A 26,692-nucleotide genomic window follows, 5' to 3' on the forward strand; every position below is an offset into this window, starting at 1 on the left:
TGCAATAACTGCTGACTTGGTTTCTGTAAATAAGACTGCTAGTCTGCTCCGGATAATGTCCACTAGGTGAAGTTGTTTACCTTTTCTCATCAGTAACTGACAGAATTGCTGGCCTTTGCTTATCAGAATGCGCAGCCCAAGCTAATCTCATCTTGGCCCCTGTGAACTATCTGTGATTTCCACCGGTACCCAAACAATGTGTAAACTAACATTTATCTTGACTTTTGTAAATCATTTATGTAGCAATTAGAGTGACAATAAGCCCCCAGCCCTCGAAATGTCCGGAGGCCCCCACCCCCGTCCCTGCCCAGGAGGTGATTTACAGAATCCACCAGCCCTCGGAATGTCTGAAGCTCGTTCATCCCCCTCCCCGTTCATCACCTCCACTCCCAAGGTGGTTTTTCAGGTATAAAAAGTCTTGGCACCCGCCCTTTGGGGCCGCGGGTTAGAGAGATGTGAGTCCTCCATGGTCGCCGGCAATAAAGACCCTGCAATTTGGCATACTTTTGTCTTGGTGAATTATTTTAATCTCACATCCCAATACAGCAGGGTCACACTGATGCAAGAGGTAGGCTCCCACATCCAGGTCACACTGATGCAAGAAGTGGGCTCCCATAGCCTTGGGCAGCTGCACCCCCATAGCTATGTAGGGTACAACCTACCTCCCAGCTGCATACATAGCTGGCATTGACTGACTGCAGCTATTCTAGGTACAGCTATCAGTGGATCTATCATTCTGGGTCTGGAGGACAGTGGCCCTCTTCTCATAGCTCCCCCAGGCAGTGCCTCAGTTGAGACTCTCTATGGGTGTTATGACCCCCATTTCCCTTCCACATTGCCCTAGCAGAGGTTCTTCCTGAGGGCCCTGCCTCTGCAGCAAATTTCTGCTTTGACATCTAGGCATTTCCATACATCCTCTGAAATCTCGGCAGAGGTTCCAGAACCTCAATTCTTGACTTTCGTGCACCCACCAGCACAACACCACCTGTAAGCCATGAAGGCTTGGGACTTGCACCCTCTGAAGTAGCAGTCTGAGCTGTATGTTGGCCTCTTTTAGCTACAGCTGGAGCTGAAGCAGCTGGCATGCAAGGCAGCATGTCCAGAGGCTGCACACAGCAGAAGTCCCTGGACCTGCCCCAGGAAACCATTTTTCCCTTCTAGGCCTCTGGGCCTATGATGGGAGGGGCTGCCCTGGAGGTCTCTGACATGCCCTGGAGACATTTTCCTCATTGTTTTGGTGATTACCATTTGGCTCCTCATCACTTATACGAACTTTTGCAGCCCACTTGAATTTCTCCCCAGAAAATGCAGTTTTATTTTCTACTGCATCATCAAGCTGCAAATTTTCCCATCTTTTATGCTCTTCTTTCTTTTGAAAGCTTTACCACTCAAAAATTTCTTCTGCCAGATACCCTAAATTATCTCTCTCAAGTTCAATGTTTCACAGATCTCTAGGGCAGGGACAAAAGGCCATTCATCTCTTTGCATAGCAAGGGTGACTTTTACTCCAGTTCCCAACAAGTTTCTCATCTCCATCTGTGACCACCTGAGGCTGAACTTAGTTGTCCATATCACCATCAGCATTTTGATCAAAGCCATTCAAAAAGTCTCTAGAAAGTTCCAAAGTTTCCCATATCTTCCTATTTTCTGAGCTCTCCAAGTCTCCAGTCAATTCCAAACTTTTCCATGTTTTCGTATCTTCTGAGCCCTCCAAACTGCCCCTATCTCTGCCTGTTAGCCGATTCCAGAGTCACCTCCACATTTTTTGGGTAATTTCACAGCAGTGCCTCATTAGTGTATTAGTCTGTCACACACTGCTAATAAAGACATACATAAGATGAGTAATTTATAAAGAAAAAGGTTTAATGGACTCACAGTTCCACATGGCTGAGGAGGCCTCACTATCATGAAGGAAGGCGAAGGAGGAACAAAGGCATGTCTTACATGGTGGCAAGTAAGAGAGCATTTACCGGGGAACTGCCCTTTATAAAACCATCAGATCTCATGAGATTCATTCACTATCACAAGAACAGCGTGGGGAAAATACACCCCCAGGATTCAATTACCACCAGGTCCCTCCCACAACATGTGGGGATTATGGGAGCTAGAATTCAAGATGAGATTTGGGTGGGGACATAGCCAAACCATATCATGAATATATTTTAATTAGTGTCTGAATTAATTTATCCTACTGTCTTTCATTTTCTTAATAAGCAAACATTCATTATCCAAGTCATTTAGGTACCTGAATTTTATAATCTTGATCCTTGCATTTACTCCATCTGTCTGGACCATTAACAAGTCACTGGAAAGTTATCTTCTCTTTCAGAACCATTTCCTTGTGAAAAATTCCATTGTCATCCATTAGTTCAGGTACTTACCAGATCATGCTTGCAATGCCTCTTAACTACTATGCTAGTCTTCAGACTTCTCCCCAAACTCAAGCACTGGGTCTTAGGATTAGAATATTCAAGGCTAGTCTTTGTCAGATGTGTGACAATGAAAAAATATTCTACCTCTCTGGATCTCAGTTTCCTGTTATTGCTGTGTAATAAAGTACTGTAAGTTTAATGGCTTAAAGCAACACACACATTTATCATCTCATCATTTCTGTGAGTGAGGAATCAAGGTACCACTTAGCCTTGTCCTCTGCTCAGTGTCACTTGGCTAAATGAAGATGTTAGCTGGGGCTATAGTTTCCATCTGAGTTAGGGTCCTTTTCAAGCTCTCCGGTTGTTAGTAAATTCATTTCCTTGACACTGTATGTCTGATGTCCCCATGTTCTCACTAGCTATCACCCAGGGACTACTGTCAGCTCCCAGAGGTCACCCACAGTTCTTTGCCACATGGTACTCATAAACAATTCACAAAAGAGCTATTTGTTTTCTTCTAGGCCAGGAAGAGAATGTCTCTCTGACTATACCACTTCTTAAAGACCTCGCCTGATTGTATCAGGCCCAACCTTGACAATCTCCCTTTGATGAACTCAAAAGGAACCCACAGTGATATCTGCAAAACCCATTTTGTAATATAAGGTCACATATTTGAGGCAATCCTATCACAATTATCTCCTACACACAATGGGAAGGATTTATGCCAGGGCGTGGATAATTAAGGGTTATCATAGAATGCTGCCTAATGCATTACTGTAAAAGCTAGTTAGGTAGAAAAGATCTTGAGATTTTGTAATAGTAAATTCTCAAACTGCACAAAACTAAACTTAAACATGGAATGACAAGTTTAATGTAAATGAAGCTCTCAGTGAGCTCACAGACTTAGGAAGGCAATGCACATCTTTTCTCACACTAAATGGCAGATATTCACTTTCTTGCTATGCAGAAGATTAAAGGCTGCAGTGAAACTACCTGTGGTTTTGGATGCAGCTCTGCCCAGAGGCACCAAAGGGATTTCCAAGTAAAACTCACATAGAGAGGATAAAAAACAGAGTTGGATGAAATTATGATTGTTTCATTTTACATTTTAAAGCTTATTTTAAAAAAAAGTCTCGCTATTGCTTACAGAATAAATTTCAAACCCTTAATCTGGAATAAAAGCTCTTTCACGACGTAACTGAACCCTGCCTCTTTGTTTACTTCTCATGCCTGTACCACACATAAAATTTCATAGTTATTTCAATCACATGCTGTTACTCTGCATAGATATATGAAATTCCTTTCTTTAAAGTGACCTACCACCTACTTTTGTCCCAAACGCATATGATGAATTCCAGTATTTTGTGAAAGAAAATAGAATCTCAGGATCCCAAAAGCACTATGCCAAAGGCAAAGTTAAGCTTGGGAATTCAGTAATGAAAAAAAAAAAAAGTCTTTCCTTTTTTTCACAAACTGATAACTATAATTTAACAAACCTATGTCATAGCCTCATAATAATAGGCCATGTATCTCCCCAAATGTTCTCCCTCCAAAATTGCTCACAACGAAATTCCTTCTGGGTCCCCATAATCTTTCAGAATACATGTCTTCCCTATAAACTAGTCCTAAAACAGAGTTCTGTGAAATCTAACCATGATAATGCACATTACCAGATTTTCTTCACAGGTATGAGACAAGAAAAAAACTAGAAATAATCCCTCTGCCTACCTGAGACAAATGCATTATTGACTTCTTCCTCCACTTCATCTATTTATATGGTTATCTTATGTAAAATGTAGATTGACTGAGGGAGAGACAAGTGCATCATTTACTTTTCCTCTCCTCTCTCTCATATACAATGTAGATGAGCTGAGAGCTAATCAAAGTCTCATAAGAATGTAACCACTTGCCTCATTTCCTACACTTCCACCAGTCCCCTTTTTCCCTTCTCTTTCTGTATTCCCCTCCTGCTTCCTCTTTCCCCTTTAAATATTGAAATCCTCAAAACCCTTTTTGGAAAAGGCACAGAACACAGATACTTCTGTGATTTGTGTTATTTTCTTGGGCGCATCCTCAACCTTGGCAAAATAAACTTCTAAATCGATTGAGACTTGCCTCAGTCACTTTTTGGTTTATACCTTGTCTAAGACACATTTACTCAATAAACAGATATTTACTGAGTGCCTGCATCCATCAATGAACGGTTGAGCCTTAAACTCTCCCACAAGGTAGAGCTGATATCTGCTTCTTCTGCACAAAACTGTAGCCAGTTCAAATATCTGTGCCTCTTACATCTTAAGTTTTTATATCTCTTTCTCAATTGTGAAAGCCTGGGAGGAATATTTTTGTTTTATTTGTTTGTATTTCTAGGACTAATGCAGGAATTGGTACAACTCATCATGATTTCCTGAAAATAAGAATTAAAATGATAATACCTAAAATGTATTCAGTAATTCCTTGTACTCTGAAAACACTTCATACATATTGTTTTATACAGACATCTTGCAAAAGCACTTTGAGGCAAGCATTAATATCCTTATTTAGCAAACAAGAAAACTAAAGCTTAGAGACAGAGGCAGGACTTCTATATAGTATACTGATACTCCTCATTTTATATTCCTTATACCAATGTGATCCTGAAACAGGAACATCAATACCACTCACACATTTAACACAATGACAAACATGCACATTTTCAGGCTCCCCCATGGGCCTCCTCCACCAGAAAATCTTGGATCAAGGCCCAATAATCTGAGATTCGGCAAGCCCTGTACTTGATGATGCCAGCTACAGCTTCAGAACAGCTGTTCTATAATCAAATATGGATACATTCTGACTAAGAAAATGAGATAAACTAGCACTTTCAAGTGACTTTTACTCAGAAACTTAGATATAAAATTAATATGGTAGGTAGTGATAGAGAAAAGATAAAGATTTGTACAAATGTTTCTAGTTTCAGGAAAATATTCTCTATAACATGTTTGATAATCCCAAAGACATCTTAAACAGCTGCAGGTCAAGGTTCTTGGTTTCTTCATTTGCATCTTCACCAATGCACCATAGTACTACGAAATTGACAGGCATTTTAACAATTTCTTATTGAATTGAATTTAATTGGATTTGATTAGCCTGTCTTTTCCGTTTGCTTTATTTTACGCTAGGGAGTGTCTTTTTAAAATGTGTCAAGTGATATTATAGTAAAAACAGTTAGATGGTAATAGGAAGTCAAATTTTTATCCCTGAAAAGACAAAATAGTTCAAGATAATGTGGATTACTTCTCTCAATGAGAAGGGTTTGCTACAGGATTGAAGAATGAAATTTTGCTTAGCATATCCAGAAACATCAACTGTAATGAATATTCACTCTGTGCAGTAGTCATTATCTAACTGTATTTACATATATACTTACAAAAATAAAATATATGACACTCAAAGTTCACCATCTGGTTAGGGAGACAAAGGATATAAACATGCTAAAGAATTCTAAGATTAGATAGATTAATAGAGAGATAAACAGATGATAGATGCAAGTGTAGAGACAAATGCTCTGTAAATGTCAGTGCATTGAAAAACAGAGAAAAAATGTGAGCATCACAAGTTCTCAGTAGAGCATAGGACCATATTCTGATTCTGTACCTGATTCTGTCTCAATTGTTGTTCTGATCTTGATTCAGATGATTTGAAAATATGTTGTTTACAAGATCAAACTTTTCATATTTCTTCATATGAGGAAAATTCTTTCCCCTCCTGCCCAATACATGATTAAATTTGTTTTGCACTTAAAATAGAGGCCAATGTTGTCAAAAACTCACTTCCTTCATAAATGTCTGAGTATATCATGGGTTTGTCATGCAGCTACAATGTGAAAAACAATAAATTAATATTAATGAAGTACTTAATATGTTAAAGTATATGAACTCCCTGAGGATACAAGAGAGGCAAATCCTTGGAACATCAATAAAATACTAAGAAAGTGAGAACTGACTAAGCAACTGATTAACTAATTGTGTCAGAATTTGGGGAGAAAAAACATACAGGTAATAAAATAATTCATTGAAGGACAGTATATAAGAAGTGCATTTTAGTGTAAGCCAAACCCTTCACACAAAAGGAAAGATGTGATATGTAAGAGTTCACTGCCTGGAGAATTCTTACAGCCTACAGAAAGCAGATTTTAAACTTATTCTAAAGTTTAGGGCTTTCCATTAGAAATGCCTAAGTAGAAAAGTGCCTGGATCAGATTCTTGTTGTAATAAGATAACTCTGGAAGCAGTGTGGAACATCCATTAAAGAGAGATCTAACCAAGTCCAGAAGTGCCTAGACTAACATATCCTAGAGGCAGAATTAGAATGAATATTACTGAGCCTTGACAGAATTCAAGAATCAGGTTACACAGTAACCTGAAATTTAATTTAGCATAATAAGATGTTTAACTTGTGTCTTGGGACTTGTATTTCTCGAAAGGTAATCCAATAATGTATATTTATTAGAAATACTAAGGCAAGGGTAGTGATTAGGGTAAAATTATGGATAAGGACTTTTGGGAAAAAAATATGCAGAGAAAGAGAGTAATTAAAATAGGAAATGGATAAAAAATAATTGTATGGTTGTAACCATAATTTCTCAGTAATATGGGCAATCTTATCTGCTAAGCCTGTATGCCCATTATGAAGAATTATTAATTAGTGTGATATAAGGTATCACAATTATAGGTAAAAATAATCAGAATGTCTGAGCATGTTGGCTAACACCTGCAATCCCAGCACTTTGGGAGGCTGAGGCAAGAGGGTCACTTCAGCCCAGGAGTTCAAGACCAGCCTGGGCAAGATAGCATGATCTCTACAAAAAATAGAACAAGTTAGCCAAGCATGGTTGCTCACGCCTGTAGTCCCAACTACTCAGAAGGCTGAGGCGGGGGAATGACTGTAGCCTAGTGTGAGGGTACAGTGAGTTATGATCATACCACTGCATTCCAGGCTTGGTGACAGAGCAAGACCCTATCTTTTAAAAATAAATAAATATTAAATAAAATTTTAAAATAAGCAGAATGGTTTGCATAAACCTGTCTCATAGAAGATAATGTAGAAAATAATACATGTTACAATGGGGAAATACGTTTTAGTAATCATCATAAACAATTCTTATACTTGAATACTAAGCCATCTCCCTTATAAACTTATTCCTCTCCTAAATAATGTATGATTGAGTGTGTGTGTATGTGTGTGTGTCAGAGAGAGTTCAAATTTAGGGGAAAGTTCAAATTTAGTGTGTGTGTATGTGTGTGTGCATGTGTCAGAGAGACAGTGAGTTCAAATTTAAATTCTCTAATTTAACTAAATTAGAGAATTTAAATTATGCATTTTTACTGAGACAAGTACACTTTTTGCCTTTGGTGAGAAGTTACTGATTGTTTAAACAGTTTTATTCTCAGAACTCTATAATTCGAGAAACCAAGTCGAGAAATAATTCATACAGTTTCTCTGTCTTTAGCCTAAATATTTTATGAGTTCTGAAATATCTAATATGTACTAATTGCTTATTACTGTGAAGCATGAATCTATATGTTTCTTCATGTATTAACTTAATTATTCCCCCAACTTTTCCATAAGGCTTTTGTTTTTAAACCTATTTTACAGAAGAGGAAAATGAGGCACACAAAGATTATACTTATATGTTAATATACCTTGTAAAATTACCTCAAGAATGGGTTCAAATGATGCATAATCTGAAAGAGATACTGTGGTTTGAAAAATAACGTAAAATGCCTTTTCCTAACATGTTCTACTGCTTTCAGCACATTAATTTTGATTTTCATTTTTCTATTCTTTACCTTTAATCTCTTTGTCATTTTTGAACCATCTTATATCAGCTGCAGGTTTACTACCAGATGTTTTGCAAGTCAGCTGCATCAAGTCACCCTCCATAACCGGTGATGAAAATCCACTAATTTGAGGCTTTTCAGGAACACCTGAAATTTAAGCAAATGATGAAGTGAGCATCAATCTTCAGGGTTGATTTGTTATTAGGTCTATTACTTTCACACATGAAACTGAACTGAATGGTTAACTGACAAGAGTTCAATCAAGATTAACAAACTACTATGTAATAAAATAAACTGCTTCATATGTATGTGTGTATATACATACATAGGTGTATATGTATATATGAACATACGTAAATGTATATCCATATGCATACACATATATAAGTGTACAGATATATACATATGTAGTATCAAGAAAGTATGTAAGATGCATATAGTTCAAAGTCGCTTTTTTAATTAAATAGTATTTTTTCTTTTTTTTTGAGACAGTCTCACTGTGTCGCCCAGGCTGGAGGGCAGTGGCTCGATCTCTGCTCACTGCAACTTTTGCCTCCTGAATTCAAGTGTTTCTCCTGCCTCAGCATCCCAAGTAGCTGGGATTACAGGCATGTGCTACCATACCCTACTAATTTTTTTTTTTTTTTTTGAGAGGGAGTCTTGCTTTGTCCCTAGGCTATAGTGCAGTGTCACAATCTTGGCTCACTGCAACCTCGGCCTCCCAGGTTCAAGCAATTCTTCTCCTCAGCCTCCTGAATAGCTGGGATTACAGGATCATGTTATCACACCCAGCTAATTTTTGAATGTTTAGTAGAGAAGGGGTTTCCCAATGTTGACCAAGCTGATCTTGAACTCCTGACCTAGTGATCTGCCAGCCTCAGCCTCCCAAAGTGCTGGGATTACAGGCATGAGCCACAGTGCCTGGCCTAATTTTTATATTTTTTAGTGGAGACGAGGTTTCATCATGTTAGCCAGGCTGATTTCAATATCCTGACCTCAAGTGATCCACCCACCTTGGCCTGCCAAAGTGCTACAATTACAGGCCTAAGTCACCATTCCTGGCCTAAATTATAAAATTTTACCTTGAAAACAACCATTCAATATATTATATGATATATTAGTGTAGATATTTTAAAAGGCAAATTTCATTGAAGAAAAAAGCTCACAAAACCTATTTCTTTATTCCTTACCAAATTATGATTTAACTTTAGCTTCCTTCTTTCCTAATTTCATAGTTCTTAAAGCTTAAAAAGAATATTATCCTCTGTGTAATTTTTTCAAAAATATAAATTTTAGTATAATAGATTCATCCATAATTGCATGTACACTGACTTTGCTAATTCTTCTAAAGTAGAAAATGTCTCTTGATATAGTTTATATAAGCAATGCAATTGTGGTTTTGTGAAGCATGATATGTATAATATAGTATAATAATATAGTATAATAATGCTAACCATTATTACTTTTGCTAGCATTAATCATCCAATGAATAAGCAGATAACTGTATGTGAAGATAGTACACAGATGAGTTAAGTAGTAGAATATTATACATTTCCTAGACAATAATATTCAGTTGTCTATGTTTATTGAATTTTTTCTAAAATATTCAATAATAAAGGCAGACTAGAATCTTCTTATTGTACTATTAAATTCCACTTAGAAGAATAAAATGTAAGAACGCTGGAAAGCAACAATATGAGAAATACAAATTAAACAAGAGGAACAACAAAGATAAATGAAAAATTAGTATACTCCTCTTAATATATTTTGTCTTCACCTTCATATTACCTGCTTTCTTTTTTAAAAAATCTATGCCACATCACCATTTAATAAACTGAATTCAGCAGTCATCTATTCTTTGAGTTTCAAATCGGCTCTCCACAGAACAATAAATTATTCTTAGGGAGTTGTTACCCTGAAATACGCCATTTTACTGGATGTATTTTGTCTTTAATGGCAAACTTGTGAAGATTTTTATAAAACAGTCTCAGAATGACTTGCAAAGAAGTGTGTTTTATATCCTATGCACAAAACCAATACACTATCTGGGTTAACTTTAATATTCCCACCCAAAAGAACAGCATGTTTTAGTCCTTTTAAATGCAACATCGTGCCTTTATCTATCTAAAGAGGAAAGCAAGCTTGGGGGATAAAATCAATCTTTAAATTCCTCTAACTTGTTCAGTACACAGGTGTGTTGCAATGAACTGCAGCAATTTCAGCTGATTGGGGCACTGACGTCTGTGGAATCACAGAGAGCTTGGAGCTACAACTTTATTTCCTCAGAATCTCTATGAACGTATTGCTTTTTTGTGTCACTTTCACCTTTGGGAAAATGGTCCAATATTTAGAGAATAAAAGCACAAAAAAACTGCAAGCTGCAAGCTCAAGCAGCATTATGTACTTCATTTAGGAATCTAGAAAATATAAATTTAAAAGGAGAGAAGACACATGGAAATGTCAGGGTCATTTAAATGCACTAAATACACAAGCAGGTCATATTTGAGAGCCACAAGTTTGCATGAAAGGCCTTATCAGGTGACTTGCATGATCAAATAAAGGAACACAGTATAGAACACAAATTGAACTCATTATGCTCATTACTGGGTCATTTTGTAAAAGGATCAGAATATATACAACATACAGATGATTTGATACAAAACATTTACCTGAAATCAAGAAAACCAGTGTCTACTGCTGACTAAGAAACAAAATAGCTGTGTGCCTTCTATCCGTCATATACCTCTTTGAATCTATCTTTGTCCCTTTATAAAATGCAGAAAGTGACTAAATGATTTTAACATGCCTTTGTTAAAATGTAGCAGAGAATGGATTAAACCATATCTATTCATATGATCTTCAAAATATATTTTTGTATTGAATTACATTGCTGTAGAAATATATATCAGTTTGGTTTTGTGATTACATGGTGTTAGTCCCTTGCACTTACCCAGAACAGTGAGATAGGCCTTGGAAGTTTTGACAGGCATTGTAAATAAAGAACAGGTGTACTGTCCTTCATCAGAGAGAGACACATCACTGACACTAATACTCAATTCATGCCAGGAAGCTCGAACCAGCTCGATCCTATTGTCCCTTAAAGCTGGAAAGAGAAAATATTGAAAATGTAAATAACAACATCAGAAACAGCATTTTTAGACTATGTATTTTCAACACAATAAAATAAGTGTTTTCTTTGGTCATACATTGAAATCTTATTTCTTGGAACAGTTTAAAAGGAGGTTTAAAGATATTGAAATATTTTATCAGATTTTTAACAAATCAAAGTAGAATTAGGTGTTCCTTAATGTTTTCAGAAATAACGTTTTAATTAAATGATTACATCTAATACAATACTTTAGATGAGGCAGATACTGATGTTTGATAAACCTAGCTTTCCTCTGCAAATATTTCACGGAATCGCAGTGCCAAGAAAAGCTATCAACAAAATGGGTTCACTTCTATGGACAGATAAATTTGGTAAACTGTGACTGCTGCAGGCCTTCCAAGACAACAACAAAAATACTGGCATATTCAAAACTCTCTGCAGTAGAGGCTCTTGAACTAGTTAAACTTGAGCTGATATTGAGCAGAGAGGCACCTCTAAACTATGTGACTTTTACATTTGCTCTGATTGGTTTGTGCCTCTGATGTACTGTATGCTAATATAATCTTCGGTCTGAATCACCTTTTCTGTCACAAGACACTCATTTTCACAGAAGATATTTTAGCATCTTGCTGAATTATGTTCCACTTGCCTCATTTGGGAAAAAAAAAGCATTAAAAAGCTTATCATTATGTGCTTCACTAAGAAGAGCTGTAAAGTCTGGAATTAAGCAAGCAGCAGCTAAAGGAGTACTCTAAAAGGCAGAAGAGTGAGTAGGACTGGTTAAAGACACCAGCACCCAAGGAAAACCCCAGTAGTTTCCCAAACAACAGTAAAAGATGGTTCAGACCCAGCTTCTCCCAACCACAATCTAGAAACAGAAGGTAGTCTAGGCAGATTCATTTTTACTGCTGATCAAATGAGAGTCCATCTAATGAACCAGGAGAGACTGGGTTACTGCAAGGGGAATGATGTAGGAGCCTTACTAACAGCAAACTTTCAGGGTGCCTGAGACTTCCCCTCTCCATCTAGAGGTAATGAGCAGATAAACAGCTCTGGTAGTGTGTGTGAGGGGTGAGGCAGTGAGGGTATACGAGGGGAGGGGATGGCTCTATACCAAGTACAGAGCCCTGGAAGTGATTCTCTTTTCTTAAGCTAGAGCAGGAGTCCCCAACCCCTTGGCCTTGGACCAGTATCAGTTTACAGCCTGTTAGGAACTGGTCACACAGCAGGAGATGAGGCATGAGTGAGCCAGCATTACCGCCTGAGGTCTGCCTCCTGTCAGATCAGCAGGGTCATTTCTCATAGGAGAGTGAAACCTATTGCGAACTCTGCATATGAGGCATCTAGGTTGCATGCTCCTTATGAGAATGTAACTAATGCCTGGTGATTTGAGGTCAAATAGTTTTATCCCATAACCATATCCCACATACACCGCCCAGCATCCATGGAAAAACTGTCTTCCATAAAACCGGTTCCTGGTGCCAAAAAGGTTGGGGACTGCTGAGCTAGAGCATATTTTACCTCACCTAGACCCTACAGCCTGTCTTGGGGAATCTCCTCTGCTCTCTTAGGTGGACCAGAAGAGAGCAGTGCGGCCTCGGTAGAACTAGACAAATCAACCTATCCAAATAACACCACAAAGTCCCTAAAAATTAAATTCTCATTAGAACCACAGCCCATAATTGAAAGCTAGGACTAGCATGTTATACCTAAACAGGGCAATTCTTCTTAGAATAAATTTAATTAGCATCCAGAGTCTCTTAACATAATAACCAAAATATCCAGTGTATAATAATAATAATAAAAACCTCACTAGTCATACCAAATGCCAGGAAAATCACAACTGAATAAGAAAAAATAACCAACAAATATCTATACTGAGATGAATCAAACACGAAAATTTTTGACAAAAATTTTAAAGCAGCCATTATAAAAACACTTTAATAAGTAATTACTAATTATCTTGACACAAATGAAAACAGAAAACCCTAGCAAAAAAAAAAATATTAAAAATGGACATTATAGAAATAAAAATACAATAACCAAAATAAAAGCCAATTGGATTGACTCAATAGTCCAGTAAAAATGATAGAGGATAAAATCAAAGACAGACAAATATAATTCACCTAATCTGAATAGCCAAGAGAAAATAAAAGGATAAAAATAAAAGATAGAGAAGAACAGAGCCTCAGGGACCTGTGAGACAATAACAAAATATCTAACAGTGGTATCATTAGATTCCCAGAAGGAGAGAAGAAAAAGAGTGGGACTAAAAGAGTATTCAAAGAAATAATGGTTGAAAACATTCCAAATTTGGCTAAAGTCAAGAAGATACAGAATCAGTCAAGAAGCTGAATGAAAGCCAAGTAGGAAAAACCCAAAGAAGTCTATGTCAAGATACATCAAAAAGAAACTGCTAAAAACTAGCATCACTGCCTGAGCTCCACCTACTGTCAGATCAGTGGGGGCACTTCTCATAGAAGAGTGAACTCTACTGTGAAAACTAAACGAAAACTAGACAAACAAATTTCTTGAAAGGAGCCCAAGAGAATGGCTTATTACCTGTAAGAGAATACAAATTCAAATGACAATAAATTTTCCATTTCAAATCATGGAGGCCAGAGGAAGTGGTGCATTTTTCAACTGTGAAAGAAGGGAACTGTCAACTATGAATTCTTAACCAGTAAAACTATCCTTTAGGAATCAAGGGGAAATAAATATGTTCTTAAAAGAAAAAAAACCAGAACATTTGCCTCTAGCAGGACTGTCTTAAAGACAAATTAAAATTCCTAAAACCTAAAAGAATTATTAATAAGAGGAAATCTTGAAGCATCAAGAAGAATGAAAAAATAACAAAATATGAGAAAATACAATTGACTTCCCTTCTCCTCCTGAGATTTTTTCAAATATATGATTATTAAAACAAAAAGTATGACTTTGATAATGTCCACCATATACAGAAGGAATACTCAAGACAAGAAAAAAGTGGATATACCAAAGAAACCTAGTGGAAGTAAGGTTTCCATACTTGAAGTGGTAAAATAGTGCTACTAGTAGACTGTGTAAATTATGTCTGTTTATTGCAATACCCAGAGCAACCACTATGAAAAGCATACAAAGAATACACTCAAAAACTCTCTATATAAAGATAGAACCCATATAAGATGTTTTGAGATATATAACATTTGTAACAGATTAAACATTCAAAAGATGTTTGAGATAACACATTTAAAGAGATAGAGAACAGAGGGACATGGGTGTGGCTCTAAGGGGAAGAAGGGATCCTTGTGGTTCTAGAGTTGTTTTGTCTCTTGATTGTAGTGATGGATATATTAATTTATACATGTAATAACATTGGCTAGAACTAAACACATACACACACATACTTATACACATGCACACAAAAATGAATATATGTAAAACTGATGAAAGCCAAATAACACTATTAAACTGTATCAGTGTCAATTTCCTCATTGTAACGATGTTTTGTAGATTTACAAGCTATTTCTTGGGTGAAGGGTAGATGAGAGCTCTCTGTATTATTTCTTAGAACCACATATAAATCTAAAAAAAACTATGATTAAAAAAATTAATGCACATTTGATGGAGTAGGGGGAACAGTTAGGATATCAAAGCTTAAAATCCAATGTACGGATTTACTACACAAGAGCGTGATCCCAAATGCCATATATTTTTAAATTACCTGCACCTTTCCTACATGCTTTGTGAGAGGAGCAGATGATTATAAAATATATAACCTTTGGGAAAATTCTAAATGTTTATGATTCTAAATATCTTTAAAAAACATCCTCTCACACACTCAAATAATAAATACTTAAATGTTGTATCCCCTTTGCTGTCATTCTTTGTGAAATCTAATTGCTTAGCAAGATTTATACTTGCAAATATTTTAAAAATTGATTTATATTGAAAGTGAAAAATAAAGTAGGTCTATGCTTGTGGCTGTATATAGATACAGCACATTTTAAAAAAAGCATATTTCACACTCTGTCTCCTATAGGCCATGATATATATGCCTTGTTTAGCTGCCAGAGGAAAACAGTGGGGCACAAATTTGTTATTCCCACAATAGGAACTCATGCTGTATCAACCCCTTTTCAAAACAATGATTTATTCATAGAATTATTTCTACTATACAAATAAAAACATTTATACATAATTTTATAATTTTGTTTCCATGTATACATATGTATCAAATATATATGTATATTATATGTACTTATGTATTTTGTTCACACGTTTCTAAGGAGGTCACCAAAAGGAAAAAATCTCAAATTCCTGCCATGAGACTGTATGGATAGAACATGTTACCCACCTCCTGTGTTCAATTTCATTTCTTCTAACATAGGTTCCATGGACAAAGACAGAGCTACATTTTTTAGTGAATCCTGACAAAGGAATTTAACTCTATTTTAGCCAGACTGTTTGTTGGAACCATACAACATCGCTAAAGTCAAACTGAATTGCTCAATACATACGAATATAAGACTTTCATATTTAAACTATTTTTATGGAATAAAGCTAAAGATACTGATTTGAAGTCAAAAGAGTTGGCTCCAAACACATATATGAGGTCAGGATTCTGGTGATAATAATTTCTGATTCCTTCCATCTTTGGATTATGATGAGAACTGAATGATACCATGTAGAACATAAAGTGTCTTAAAATACACATACAATGACATTTTAAAAATATTTGGGGTTTGGAATCCTGATGATAAACTAGATATTTTAGTATCTGAAATGCTTCAATCAATTCAACTTACCAAAACTTATAATACTTGCAGTTATTTCTATGATTATTACCAGCCTTGACTAACTAAAAACTAGGCTCTGAAAAGCATATCACATGAAATTTTATGTAAGCTTCATTATAGGTTAATCATATTAACTTAAGCAAATTACTTAAATATGTCTGGATCCTCTATGAGGTGAAGATACTATGCTACATCACAGTGAAAGTATAAAAACCGTCATTTAGAATTTTAGAACTGATATATATGAATAGATATTTAAAAACAGACAACACAGTCTTAAGGACCAAGAAACTGCCAACATTACTACATGGATTATTTATTGTGTACATTTTCTTAATAGTTTATATTCTAAACAATAGAGCTGCCTAACAAGATTTTCCATGAACAGAATATTTTAAGTAAATCCTACATCCACACTGTTAATCTTTTCAAGTTCATAAATACTTATGATATCATCTACAGTTCACTTTAAAACAGCATTTCAAGTACAAAAGAATAAGGAAAAACCTTTAATAGTCCAAAGAAGAATGAGCTATAACTCAGTGGGTTCCCTGTGAGCAGGAAACTTGTCTCACTATTTCAGCACCCTGAGTTATAGCTATCTGCACAGTAGGCATTAAGTGAGTAGCTATTGAATTGAAACTTTGAGCTAAACTCTATGTATGATAAGAACAGAGTGAAAAAGAACTGAACTAGGAAGTCCTCTTCAATACCTCTCCACAGGATCCCCCATGGGAGAGAAGTCAAAAAAAAAAAAAAAAAAAAAAACCAACAAAAAACAGCAACAAAAAAAGTCCCATTTAGACACTGTTGAGTATAAAAGAGCTAGAAACATCATGCTACACAATTTTTTTAACTAAGTGGTAGTTCACCGGAAAATGATCTGAATTACTGAATGAGTGAACTTTGAAAATATTTTCATTTTACCTTACAGCTTCCCAAAGCACAAAAGGCCTTAGTTAATCAAAGACCATTGATATCATTTAACTTTTCTATGTAGCAGGTCCCAAATATATAGTGATCCTAAATAAAGAATTGTAAAATTGTCAGTGGAAAGGAATTCAACGTTTTTAAAAAAGTTTCTCTTTGAGGACATAAAATGTAAACCATTACCTGAATATCCTTTTCACTAATAAATTAAAATCTCAAACATTTTGTTTAAAAATATTTTAAAACATTAAACTAGGAATGAATAATAGAAGAATAAAAGAAATGAGCATGTGTAATAAAAGAAAAAGGGGTTATTATTCACATATCACAGAGATTAAAAATAAGCTAATGGGTTAAGTAGACCACTTTGAAGTCACGCCCTATCAGCCATTAGTTGCCTGCCACCCACTGGTAAGGTAATTTAACAGTTCAAAACTCTAAATTCTGGAAAAGTTCATCTTAGCTGTGCATAACACTCTATTATATGACTGATGAATAAAACTATTAAATAGACTTAACTCTGGATAAAATGATTTTTCCAATAAACCTTTGGTTTCAAATGGTTCATCAATCATAGAAATGTGTATTTTGGGTTCATGCTGAATAAAATAAAAATTCCTAAAACAATTAAGTGGAGGATTTTAGACACATTTTATGCTCATTTCTAACAAAAGATATCAGCATATTTGGTAAGTTGTATATTAATTAGTTTTAAACCAAATTAACTTAATAAGAATAGTACTGTTTAATTTATGTAGTATTATTTATTCAAGAACTTGCTAGCAAGAATTTGTGAATATTTACATTAATAGTTTTCTTTCTGTGTTATATTTACAACGGTGATCACATACTCCTTGCTGAAAACTTTAAAAAATATCTTTTTAAATTGGTTTCTAGTGAGTAATAAATCATGTCACATTTTAGAATGCTTAAATCATGACTAAGAGAACATTAAAATGCAACATTTCTTACACTTTTTTCTAGTTCACTCATTGGACATAAAAATTCCCCAAATTGGGATTATGATATACATTTTTGTACTTTTTTCAAGGCCTTACACGTGTTATAGTATGTATAGATACTCATTAGTAATTTATTATATTACATTGAATATGTGGATTATCAATCTTCAGCTTATAATATTCTGTAATTGTATTAAAAATATTTTAGAAAATTCCATGCATTAAGTGAATATTTTATATTTTGTGATTTTTATCATTTTAATTCATTATATTTTATAGACAAGTACTAAAGTAAAAACCTACATCAGGATGATAGAAATCACTTCAACTATTACTTGGCTACTTAAATTCTCAATGTTAAAATAATTAATACCTTAAAAGCATAAAATGTTACCCTCCTAAGACTTTAGCCAAGACAAACATCGCACACATTTAAAAGTTTTTAAAATGTATTTAATTTCCAACTCATAAGTTTCATTTCCTAACCTAAATTCCATGTCACTGATGTGATAGAATTTCAGCAACCACAGGGTGTCACCCTTCATTTTCTTTAGTCTCAGTGCCTGTGCTCTCCACCCAAGTATCCCACTTAATTCCTATAGGAAGTTTAGATGTGTCAGTACAATAAGCCAAGTCCTACTGATGGGAAGATGTACTTAAGAACTCTATCCATAAGGCCTTTGATTCAATATCAAATTTTATTTTGCTGTCTGTTGCTTGAGAGTAGACTATTTCCTCGTTTTTTTGTTTGTTTGTTTGTTTTGTTTTGTTTTGTTTTTTGCTGAGACAGAGTCTCTCTCTGTTGCCCAGGCTGGAGTGCAGTGGCACCATCTCTGCTCACTGTAACCTCCACCTCCCATGCTCAAGCGATTCTCCTGTCTCAGCCTCCCTAGTAGCTGCGACTACAGGCACCTGCCAACATGCCCAGCTAATTTTTGTATTTTCACTACAGACGGTGTTTCACCATATTGATCAGGCTGGTCTCAAACTCCTGACCTTGTGATCCCACTGCCTCAGCCTCCCAAAGTGCTGGGATTACAGGAGTAAGCCACTGCTCCCAGCTACCTCTCTTATTCTTATTATCAAATGTTATTTTATTTGTTGGTAGCTCCATACAATCTTATTTAATATATTAAAATCAGTGTCATTTTATAGTACAAATAGTACAAATTGCCAGGAAAAAAAGAAAATAAAGATTTGAGTTACAGACAGAATAAAGTATCCAGCAAGTGAATCCTTTTCTGTTTTGTTCTTTTACAGTCATACAACATAAAACAATCTAAATCAATCTTCTGGAAAATTGGGAAAAACAACCATTGCTCTAGAGCTTCTATTTTGTATACCAAGTTTCAGCCTAAACTGAATTTTTACTGAAACCATAGTAAATGGAGTTTTAGAATAGAAATGCAAACAGAACCTAAGTAATAAATCTGAAAACTGTGTCACTATTTGAAGAAACTTTTTCAGTAGTAGAATTTCAATTTTTACACCTTAGTATTTCTATGTTTAGTATGGTAGCTTTATGAGAGAAGATTATTAACAGATAGTCATCCAAATTAAATAACTACAACATTCTGATACACATTTTCAAGAGCCTCAGAGACAAAAATATTTCCTCTCTATCCCCTACAAATAAAAGTTTGTGAATATTTTGTTTCCTTCTCCAAAACACAGTATTTCCCTACATTTTTGTCACAGTTTTTGTTTTTCTTGAGATAATATATTTCGATATTTGATAGAGTTCCCAATTTCATACCACTCACTATGGCCTGGATCCACAGAACAAGAAAATGATGTGGTATTTGAACCAAACGATATTTGAAGGCCCTCATTCTTTTTAACAACCTATAATATATTGGTCTCCTCATAGACATATGAAATTCATTTTTACATCTAACTATTAAACCACCCTATGTAGCCATGTGGTATAACACTCATATAGCATTTATATCAAAGAGACAAGATTATATGTCATGCTATTATGGAAATACATACACAAAGGTAGATTGGAAATCAAAAACATCTGCTTTCATTAGATAGAGAAGCCAGCCCTTTTATTTGTAATCTGTTTTGTAATTGTACAAGATCCCATATTCTATAAAAGCCTTCAGATGGTGTTTACAACACAGAAAGGAAAAATGGCTCCAGACTACGTTGTGCATAATTCTAATAATTCCAAAGTTGTACCTTCTACAGCCTGAAATTTGGATTAAATTTTTCACAGTACTGTTTTCATTAAGGTAACTACATAATTATTTAGAGAAATAAACAACTTAAGAGTACACAAACTGAAAATCTAGGCACATGACGTACAGTTAAGAAACTATTCATTTTTATATTTTCAAAACATAGGCACAAACAGAAAAACATTAAAATAATATAAATTTTATTAATAATGTCTATAATTTTCTATGAAATGACTTTATTATTTTTAATCGCCAATATATGTTTGCTACTGAAAGTTTCACCACTTGATCTCGCTTTCTTCTCTCAGTTTCTCTGCTTCTTACTAATTTTTCCCCTTTGGGGCTGGAGGAGGTGTAGGAGAATTTTCCACAAATAAAATAATATCTTTAGAAAATTATCAAATTACTGATTATAATGAATATTGTTTCTAAAATATAAACTTGCATACATCAAAAATTCAGTGAGAAAGTGATAAAAGAGTAATAAAACTTTTAAAAATTATAATTTACTATGTAGAATTTGAAGAATGACATTCTATTTTTAAATTTTAATTAATTTTTTTTTTTTTAGAGTCTCACTTTGTCACCCAGGTTGGAGTGCAGTGTCATGATCTCAGCTCACTGCAACCTCACCTCCCTGGTTCAAACCATTCTCCTGCCTCAGCCTCCCCAGTAGCTGGAATTACAGGCACCCACCACCATGCCTGACTAATTTTCCTATTTTTAGTAGAGATGAGGTTTCACCACGTTGGCCAGGCTGGTCTTGAACTCCTGACCTTAAGTAATCTGCCTGTGCCTTACGGGCTTAAACCACCATGCCTGGCCAACATCCTACTTTTTAAACCATTTTCTATGATGTTGAATTTTCCTTCTTTTAATAATTTTTTACTTACCAGAGTGATCTAAATTGGTTTTTAACAATTCTATTTATATTAAGTTACATGTTAACATTTAGAAGTTTCGTCAATGCTATGGTTTGTATGTTCCCTTCAAAGCTCATATTGAGATTTAGTTGTCATTGTAACAGTATTAAGAGGTTGGCCCTTTAAGGGGTAATTCAGTCATGAGGGCTCTTCCTTTATGGAGGATTTTAATGACTTTAACAAAGAAGTTTTGGGAAGTGTCCTTCTACCTTCTGTTATGATACAGCACAAAGACACTTGCCAGATGCCAGCACCATGTTCTTACACTTCAGCCTCCAGAACCAGGAGCCAAGTGAATGTCTATTGTTTGTAAATTACTCAGTCTGTGGTATTTTGTTATAGCAACATACAACAGACTAAGACAGTTAACTTATAAAAAAATCCATAACATTTAAATTTATAACAAGTTTTAGCAAAAGGCAGAAAAATTAAGAGTAAAAAGGAAAGGCAGCATATCTTAATACATTGCCACAACTAGAATACAAAATTTTGGAAAATTTAAGCATATTTGTCTTGCAATATATAGTATTGAATATATCTAAATTATATATATAATGCATAAATATATATAATTTATGTAAATATTCACAACCATATGTATACATTGTATACATAAAGGTGTAAATAAGTAAGTGGGAAGGGCAGTTAAAGATGGAGTAGGACAAAAAGCCAATGTAAAATTAAAATTATTGAAGTTGTGACGCTTAGGGCACATGAAGGTGACTGATAAAAGGTAATTTGATAAACCTCTTTTATAAATTAGTATAATAAGGACTTTTTTTAAGTTATTAACATAAGAAATGTTATAAAACTTACCAAAAGATTGAAAAAAACCCATCAAATTAGACACATCATGTGAAATTTATAATAAAAGAATACATTGTGTTTTATTAAATATAATGGTTCAGCAGTAACTGTGAATTCCTACTTTGTAGCTAGGTTGAAATGAGATGTACTGTGGAGGTGACTTCTGAAACCCAGAGAGAAAGCTCTGAACACACACTGCTCTTACTAATTCTCAAGAGGGAAATCCATAGTGTGATATGTACTGCTTCAAAGTCTTCTGTACTTGCTGACTCTACTGCTGTCATACAAATCTTTGAGATCTAGACTTACAGGCTTTGAGCTTGACTTGGCCTTGGATACATAGGCAGCCCAATAACTGGCTTATACTGTGGAAAAGACCCTGGCTCTCTTAGGGAGCTTTCACTGAGATAATGGGGACAGTATGAAAGGAAAGATTGCATAAAATAGTCTTCCAATGCAGGAAAGAATAAGAAAAATATACCATTTGAAAATAATTTGCTAATAAACTGTATTTTGTTTGGACATTCCACAGCATATTTAGAATAGCCACACCACGCAAATATTTTGGGGAATTTTCAACTGGACAAAACAAAAATGCCCTTTAAAACATTTCTTAAAGAACTGGATTCCTACTAATCACGTGTTCAATAGAAGAGCAGTAGATAAACCTAATGTCTCATCAAAGATGGAAATTAGGACCACAATCACCACATGGAGGAAAAATCACTTGATGATGACAATGACAGTGATAGAGTAATGTTAATTTACGGAGTATGCACTATCTGATGAAACATTTACTAAGTGTTTACGTAGATTTTCTACCTTTTTATCTTCATAATAGCTCATTGAGACTTACATGAGCATTATTTTTCTTCTAAAGATGAGAAACCTAAACACCAGAGAGGTTCAGTAACTTGCCCAAAGTTACATCGATAATACATATCTGAACACAGATGAGTGTTCAGGCAGTCTGACTCTAGAACCTATAGATCTCTTAAATATTACATTCAAGTAACTTCCTATTTAATAATTACTAATGCTCATATTCAATCAGCTGGAAAAACTGATATATCTTATTAAATATAAGATTGATGACAGAATAAGACTTAAAAATATTTAGTGGTTTTGATGTGCATTTATCTAATGATTAGTGATGTTGAACATTTTTTAATATATGTTTTGGCCACATGTATGTCTTCTTTTGAAAAGTGTCTGTTTATATTCTTTGCCCACTTTTTAATGGGATTTTTTTTCAGATAAATTTAAGTTCCCTATAGTTGCTTAATATTAGACCTTTGTCAGATGCATAGTTTGCAAGTATTTTTTCCCATTATGTAGATTGTCTGTCTACTCTGTTGATAGTTTCTTTTGCTGTACTGAAGCTCTTAAGTTTAATTAGATCTCATTTGTCAATTTTTGCATTTGTTGTGATTGCTTTTGGCATCTTCATGAAATCTCTGTCAGTTCCTATGCCAAGTGTATTATTGCCTATGTTGTCTTCCAGGGTTTTTATAGTTTTGGGTTTACACTTAAGTCTTCAACCTATCTTGAGTTGATTTTTTTTTTTTTTTTTTTTGTATATGGTGTAAGAAGGAGTGTGTAAATTAGTTCAACCATTGTGCAAAGCAATGTGAGGATTCCTCAAAGAGCTAGAAGCTGAACTATCATTCAACCCAGCAATCCCATTATGGAGTATATACCAACAGGAATAGAAATCATTCTACTATAAATAGATATATATACATTTTGTTCATTGTAGCACTATTCACAATAGCAAAGACATGGAATTAACCTAAATGTCCAGCATTCATAGAACAGATGAAGAAAATGTGGTACATATGGAATATTATACAACCATACAAAAGAATGAGATCATGTCCTTTGCAGAAACATAAATGGAGCAAAGGGTATCATCCTTAGCAAACTAGGACAGGACAGAAAACCAAATACAGCATTTTCTCACTTATTAATGGGAGCTAAATGATGAGAACACACAGACACAAAGAAGAGAACAGACACTAGGGCCTGCTAGAGGATGGAGGATGAGAGGAAAGAAAGGCCAAGAAAAATATCTAATGGGTACTAGGCTCAATACCTTGGTGACAAAATTATCTGTACAACACATATCTGTGACATGAGTATACCCATATAACAAATCTGTACATGTAACCTGAACCTAAAATAAAAGTTAAAAAAACAAATCAATAACAATGAAAAATAACAAGTTAATACTGCAAGCGAAAAAAGTGAGCTAAGTGACCCTTTGTCTATGCATCTATTCAAGATGTATAAGGAATTTTACCAAGCAGAAAATACCAAGTCAGTGCTGCATTTTGAAGTGATCAAAATTGTTTCTAATGAGCCTAGGTGATCTTATGTTATAGTAAGAAATTAACAGTATAAAAGTAATCTTCTGTCATCCACATTGGGAGTGGCAGTGGTAGATTATATTCAAGAAGGTTCAGAACTCACAAGTAAAATGTAGGCAGATAAAGGAAACAATAACTTTAACAGCAATGAATCACAAGCATGGTGGTGGTACAGAACTCTGTTAGAAGTATCTGAGATCTCACAAAAATTAGGAAAATCGAAATCCCATATGAGATCTACAGGACCACCTGTGATTAATTAACCTAGACATTAGGGATTGGGCTAAGAAAACATTTATGAACCATTTAACAGTAGAACAAAAGGGAAATCGAGGGTAATATGCACGTCTCATGTCATCACATACTAGATCTGAAGAAATATATTCCTGCTAACGAATGAATGGAACGAAGCTACTTTTCTAAAAAAAAGGTTTTATTCCATATTTAAATTCATTAAGTAGTTGTTTAGTGAAGGGCTGTCATGTGACCAGATACAGCTTTTTTAAAAAAATGTAAGTGACATATTTCAGTTCATTGAGTAGTTTTAAGAAGGTAGCAGAGCTTCTGTCAAGTTAGTAGAGCCCAGTAAGGCAAGCATTACCATAACAGACAAAAATGAATTAGTTAAAAAAATAAAATGGGTAGCATGAAAAATACAATTTATCATAAAAGGGATATCCACCTTAGAAAATTACTACAGAATTTGCTACAGAAACCAGAAAAATATAAAAATGTTTAAACCCTCACTATGCTGTAAGAAGATAAAAACTCCAATAAAAAAGCAGAAAGACACATAGAAAAAATTAATCTGAAATATTAAAATAAAAGATCAAATTAGAAATGGAGATGAAGCCGCCTCGCTGCCCGGCCACCCTGCCACCCGTGGTGGCTGCCTGTGGTGCGCCCTCGCCCCGCACCCCCCCTCCCGCCACCTCAAGCCCTTGTGTGCGTTGGGAGCATCTCCCCTACAACATATGGGGCATGTGGGGCGCCATCAAGAACTCGCTATTTCGAAGCCTAGAGGCATGGCCTCGGCAGATGGTAAGCAAAGGGGACAAGAAAGAATCCTCCTACGAAGAAAGGGCCTGTGAAGAAGGGAAGTTTGCCACAGTAGAAGTGACAGATAAGCCTGTGGATGCGCCTCTACCGGAAGCAATGCCCAAGGTCGCAAAGTACGCGGCGGGCACCAATGACAAGGAAATTGGGATGAAGATGATAATCCCTTTTTCCGTTGCCGTGTTCCCCAGTGAAGACGGCTGTCTGCAGAAGAACTTAAAAGTTTGGTTCTGGATTCCAAACCAGTTTCGAAGCAACCCACCAGCTCGCAGTGACAAAAGCGTTAAGATTGTGGAACAGGAAGGCATCACCGTCTATTCCACGCAATTTCGGGGTTAGGCCAAGGAAGCAGAATACGCAGCGCACGCTGCCTGGCTGCAAGCTGCCCTGGAGGGCAGAGCCACCTACCGGGGGGCCCTCTACTTCTGCAGCGGTTATGATCCTCCCGTGAAGCCGTTCGGACGGCGCAGCGAGATCTGGCTGCTGAAGACAAGAGGGACCCACTGAGGCGAGAACTTCCGGGAAGTGTGCCTCTGTGTCTCCTTCCTCTGGGAACAGGAAGGGAGAGCGCTTCCCAAGTTCCAACTGCAAGTCCAACTTAACCAACTTTCCTTCAAAGCCAGTTACTGCCAATTTTCTGAAAAAAGCCTGTTCCATATACTAAGTCTCTTTCCTCACAGTGGGAAATAATACAGCCAAGATAGACAGCATCCTTATTGATTTAGAAAATTCTGCGGTAGACAAGAAAAATTCTGGCAGCTTTTTTCTAGCCATCAGGGATTGGGGTCACTAAAAACTGATTTTCTAAAATTATTGGATTTGTATTTTGTTATTAAAAGGGAAAATGTGATTTGTGCCTGATTTTTCATCTGAGCAATCTCGGCTTACTGCAACCTCCGCCTTCCAGGTCCCATCGATTCTCCTGTCTCAGCCTCCAGAGCAGCTGGGACTGTTGGTGCGTGCTGCCATGCCCAGCTAATTTTATATTTTTAGTAGAGATGGGGTTTCAGCATGTTGGTCAGGATGGCCTCGATCTGCAGACCTCGTGATCCGCCTGCCTCAGCCTCTCAAAGTGCTGGGATTACAGGCATGAGCCCCCCGGCCTCATCTGTGATTCTTATAAGAGCTTTGTCTTGAGAGAAACTAAAAATAAAAGACATTGACTTAAACGGAAAAAAAAAAAAAAGAAAACAAGAAAAATGGAGATGAAGATAACGGTGTAAAAGAAGAATTCAAGCCCAAATTAAAAGCAGTCAAAGCTATACAAAAGTAGTGCAAAATGGAAACAATGATTTAGTTGACCAACTTGAAGTATCTCAGAAAGCAGAAGATAAAGTAGTACATACAAGAGAAAGGAAAGATTACACACAAACAGAAA

General features: G+C 35.6%; 1 protein-coding gene and 1 pseudogene across 3 annotated transcripts in view; one reads left to right on the forward strand and one right to left on the reverse strand.

Moving 5' to 3' along the window:
- The window catches only part of CADM2 (cell adhesion molecule 2), a 1,089,430-nt gene that overhangs the window by 165,131 nt on the left and 897,607 nt on the right, over positions 1 to 26,692 (reverse strand). For all 3 annotated transcript variants that reach the window (XM_012454659.3, XM_012454658.2, XM_064380014.1), the window contains exons 4-5: positions 11,145 to 11,297; positions 8,204 to 8,341 (exon numbers count right to left, since the gene is read on the reverse strand). In XM_012454659.3, coding sequence (XP_012310082.1) covers positions 8,204 to 8,341; positions 11,145 to 11,297 — 291 coding nt within the window. The remainder of the gene's footprint in view (positions 1 to 8,203; positions 8,342 to 11,144; positions 11,298 to 26,692) is intronic.
- LOC105718806 (heme-binding protein 1-like) lies at positions 25,240 to 25,821 on the forward strand (annotated as a pseudogene).

This window comes from Aotus nancymaae, unplaced genomic scaffold (genome assembly GCF_030222135.1).
Source record: "Aotus nancymaae isolate 86718 unplaced genomic scaffold, 86718_ANA_hifiasm-v0.15.2.pri h1tg000022l_1, whole genome shotgun sequence".
Lineage (NCBI taxonomy): Eukaryota > Metazoa > Chordata > Mammalia > Primates > Aotidae > Aotus > Aotus nancymaae.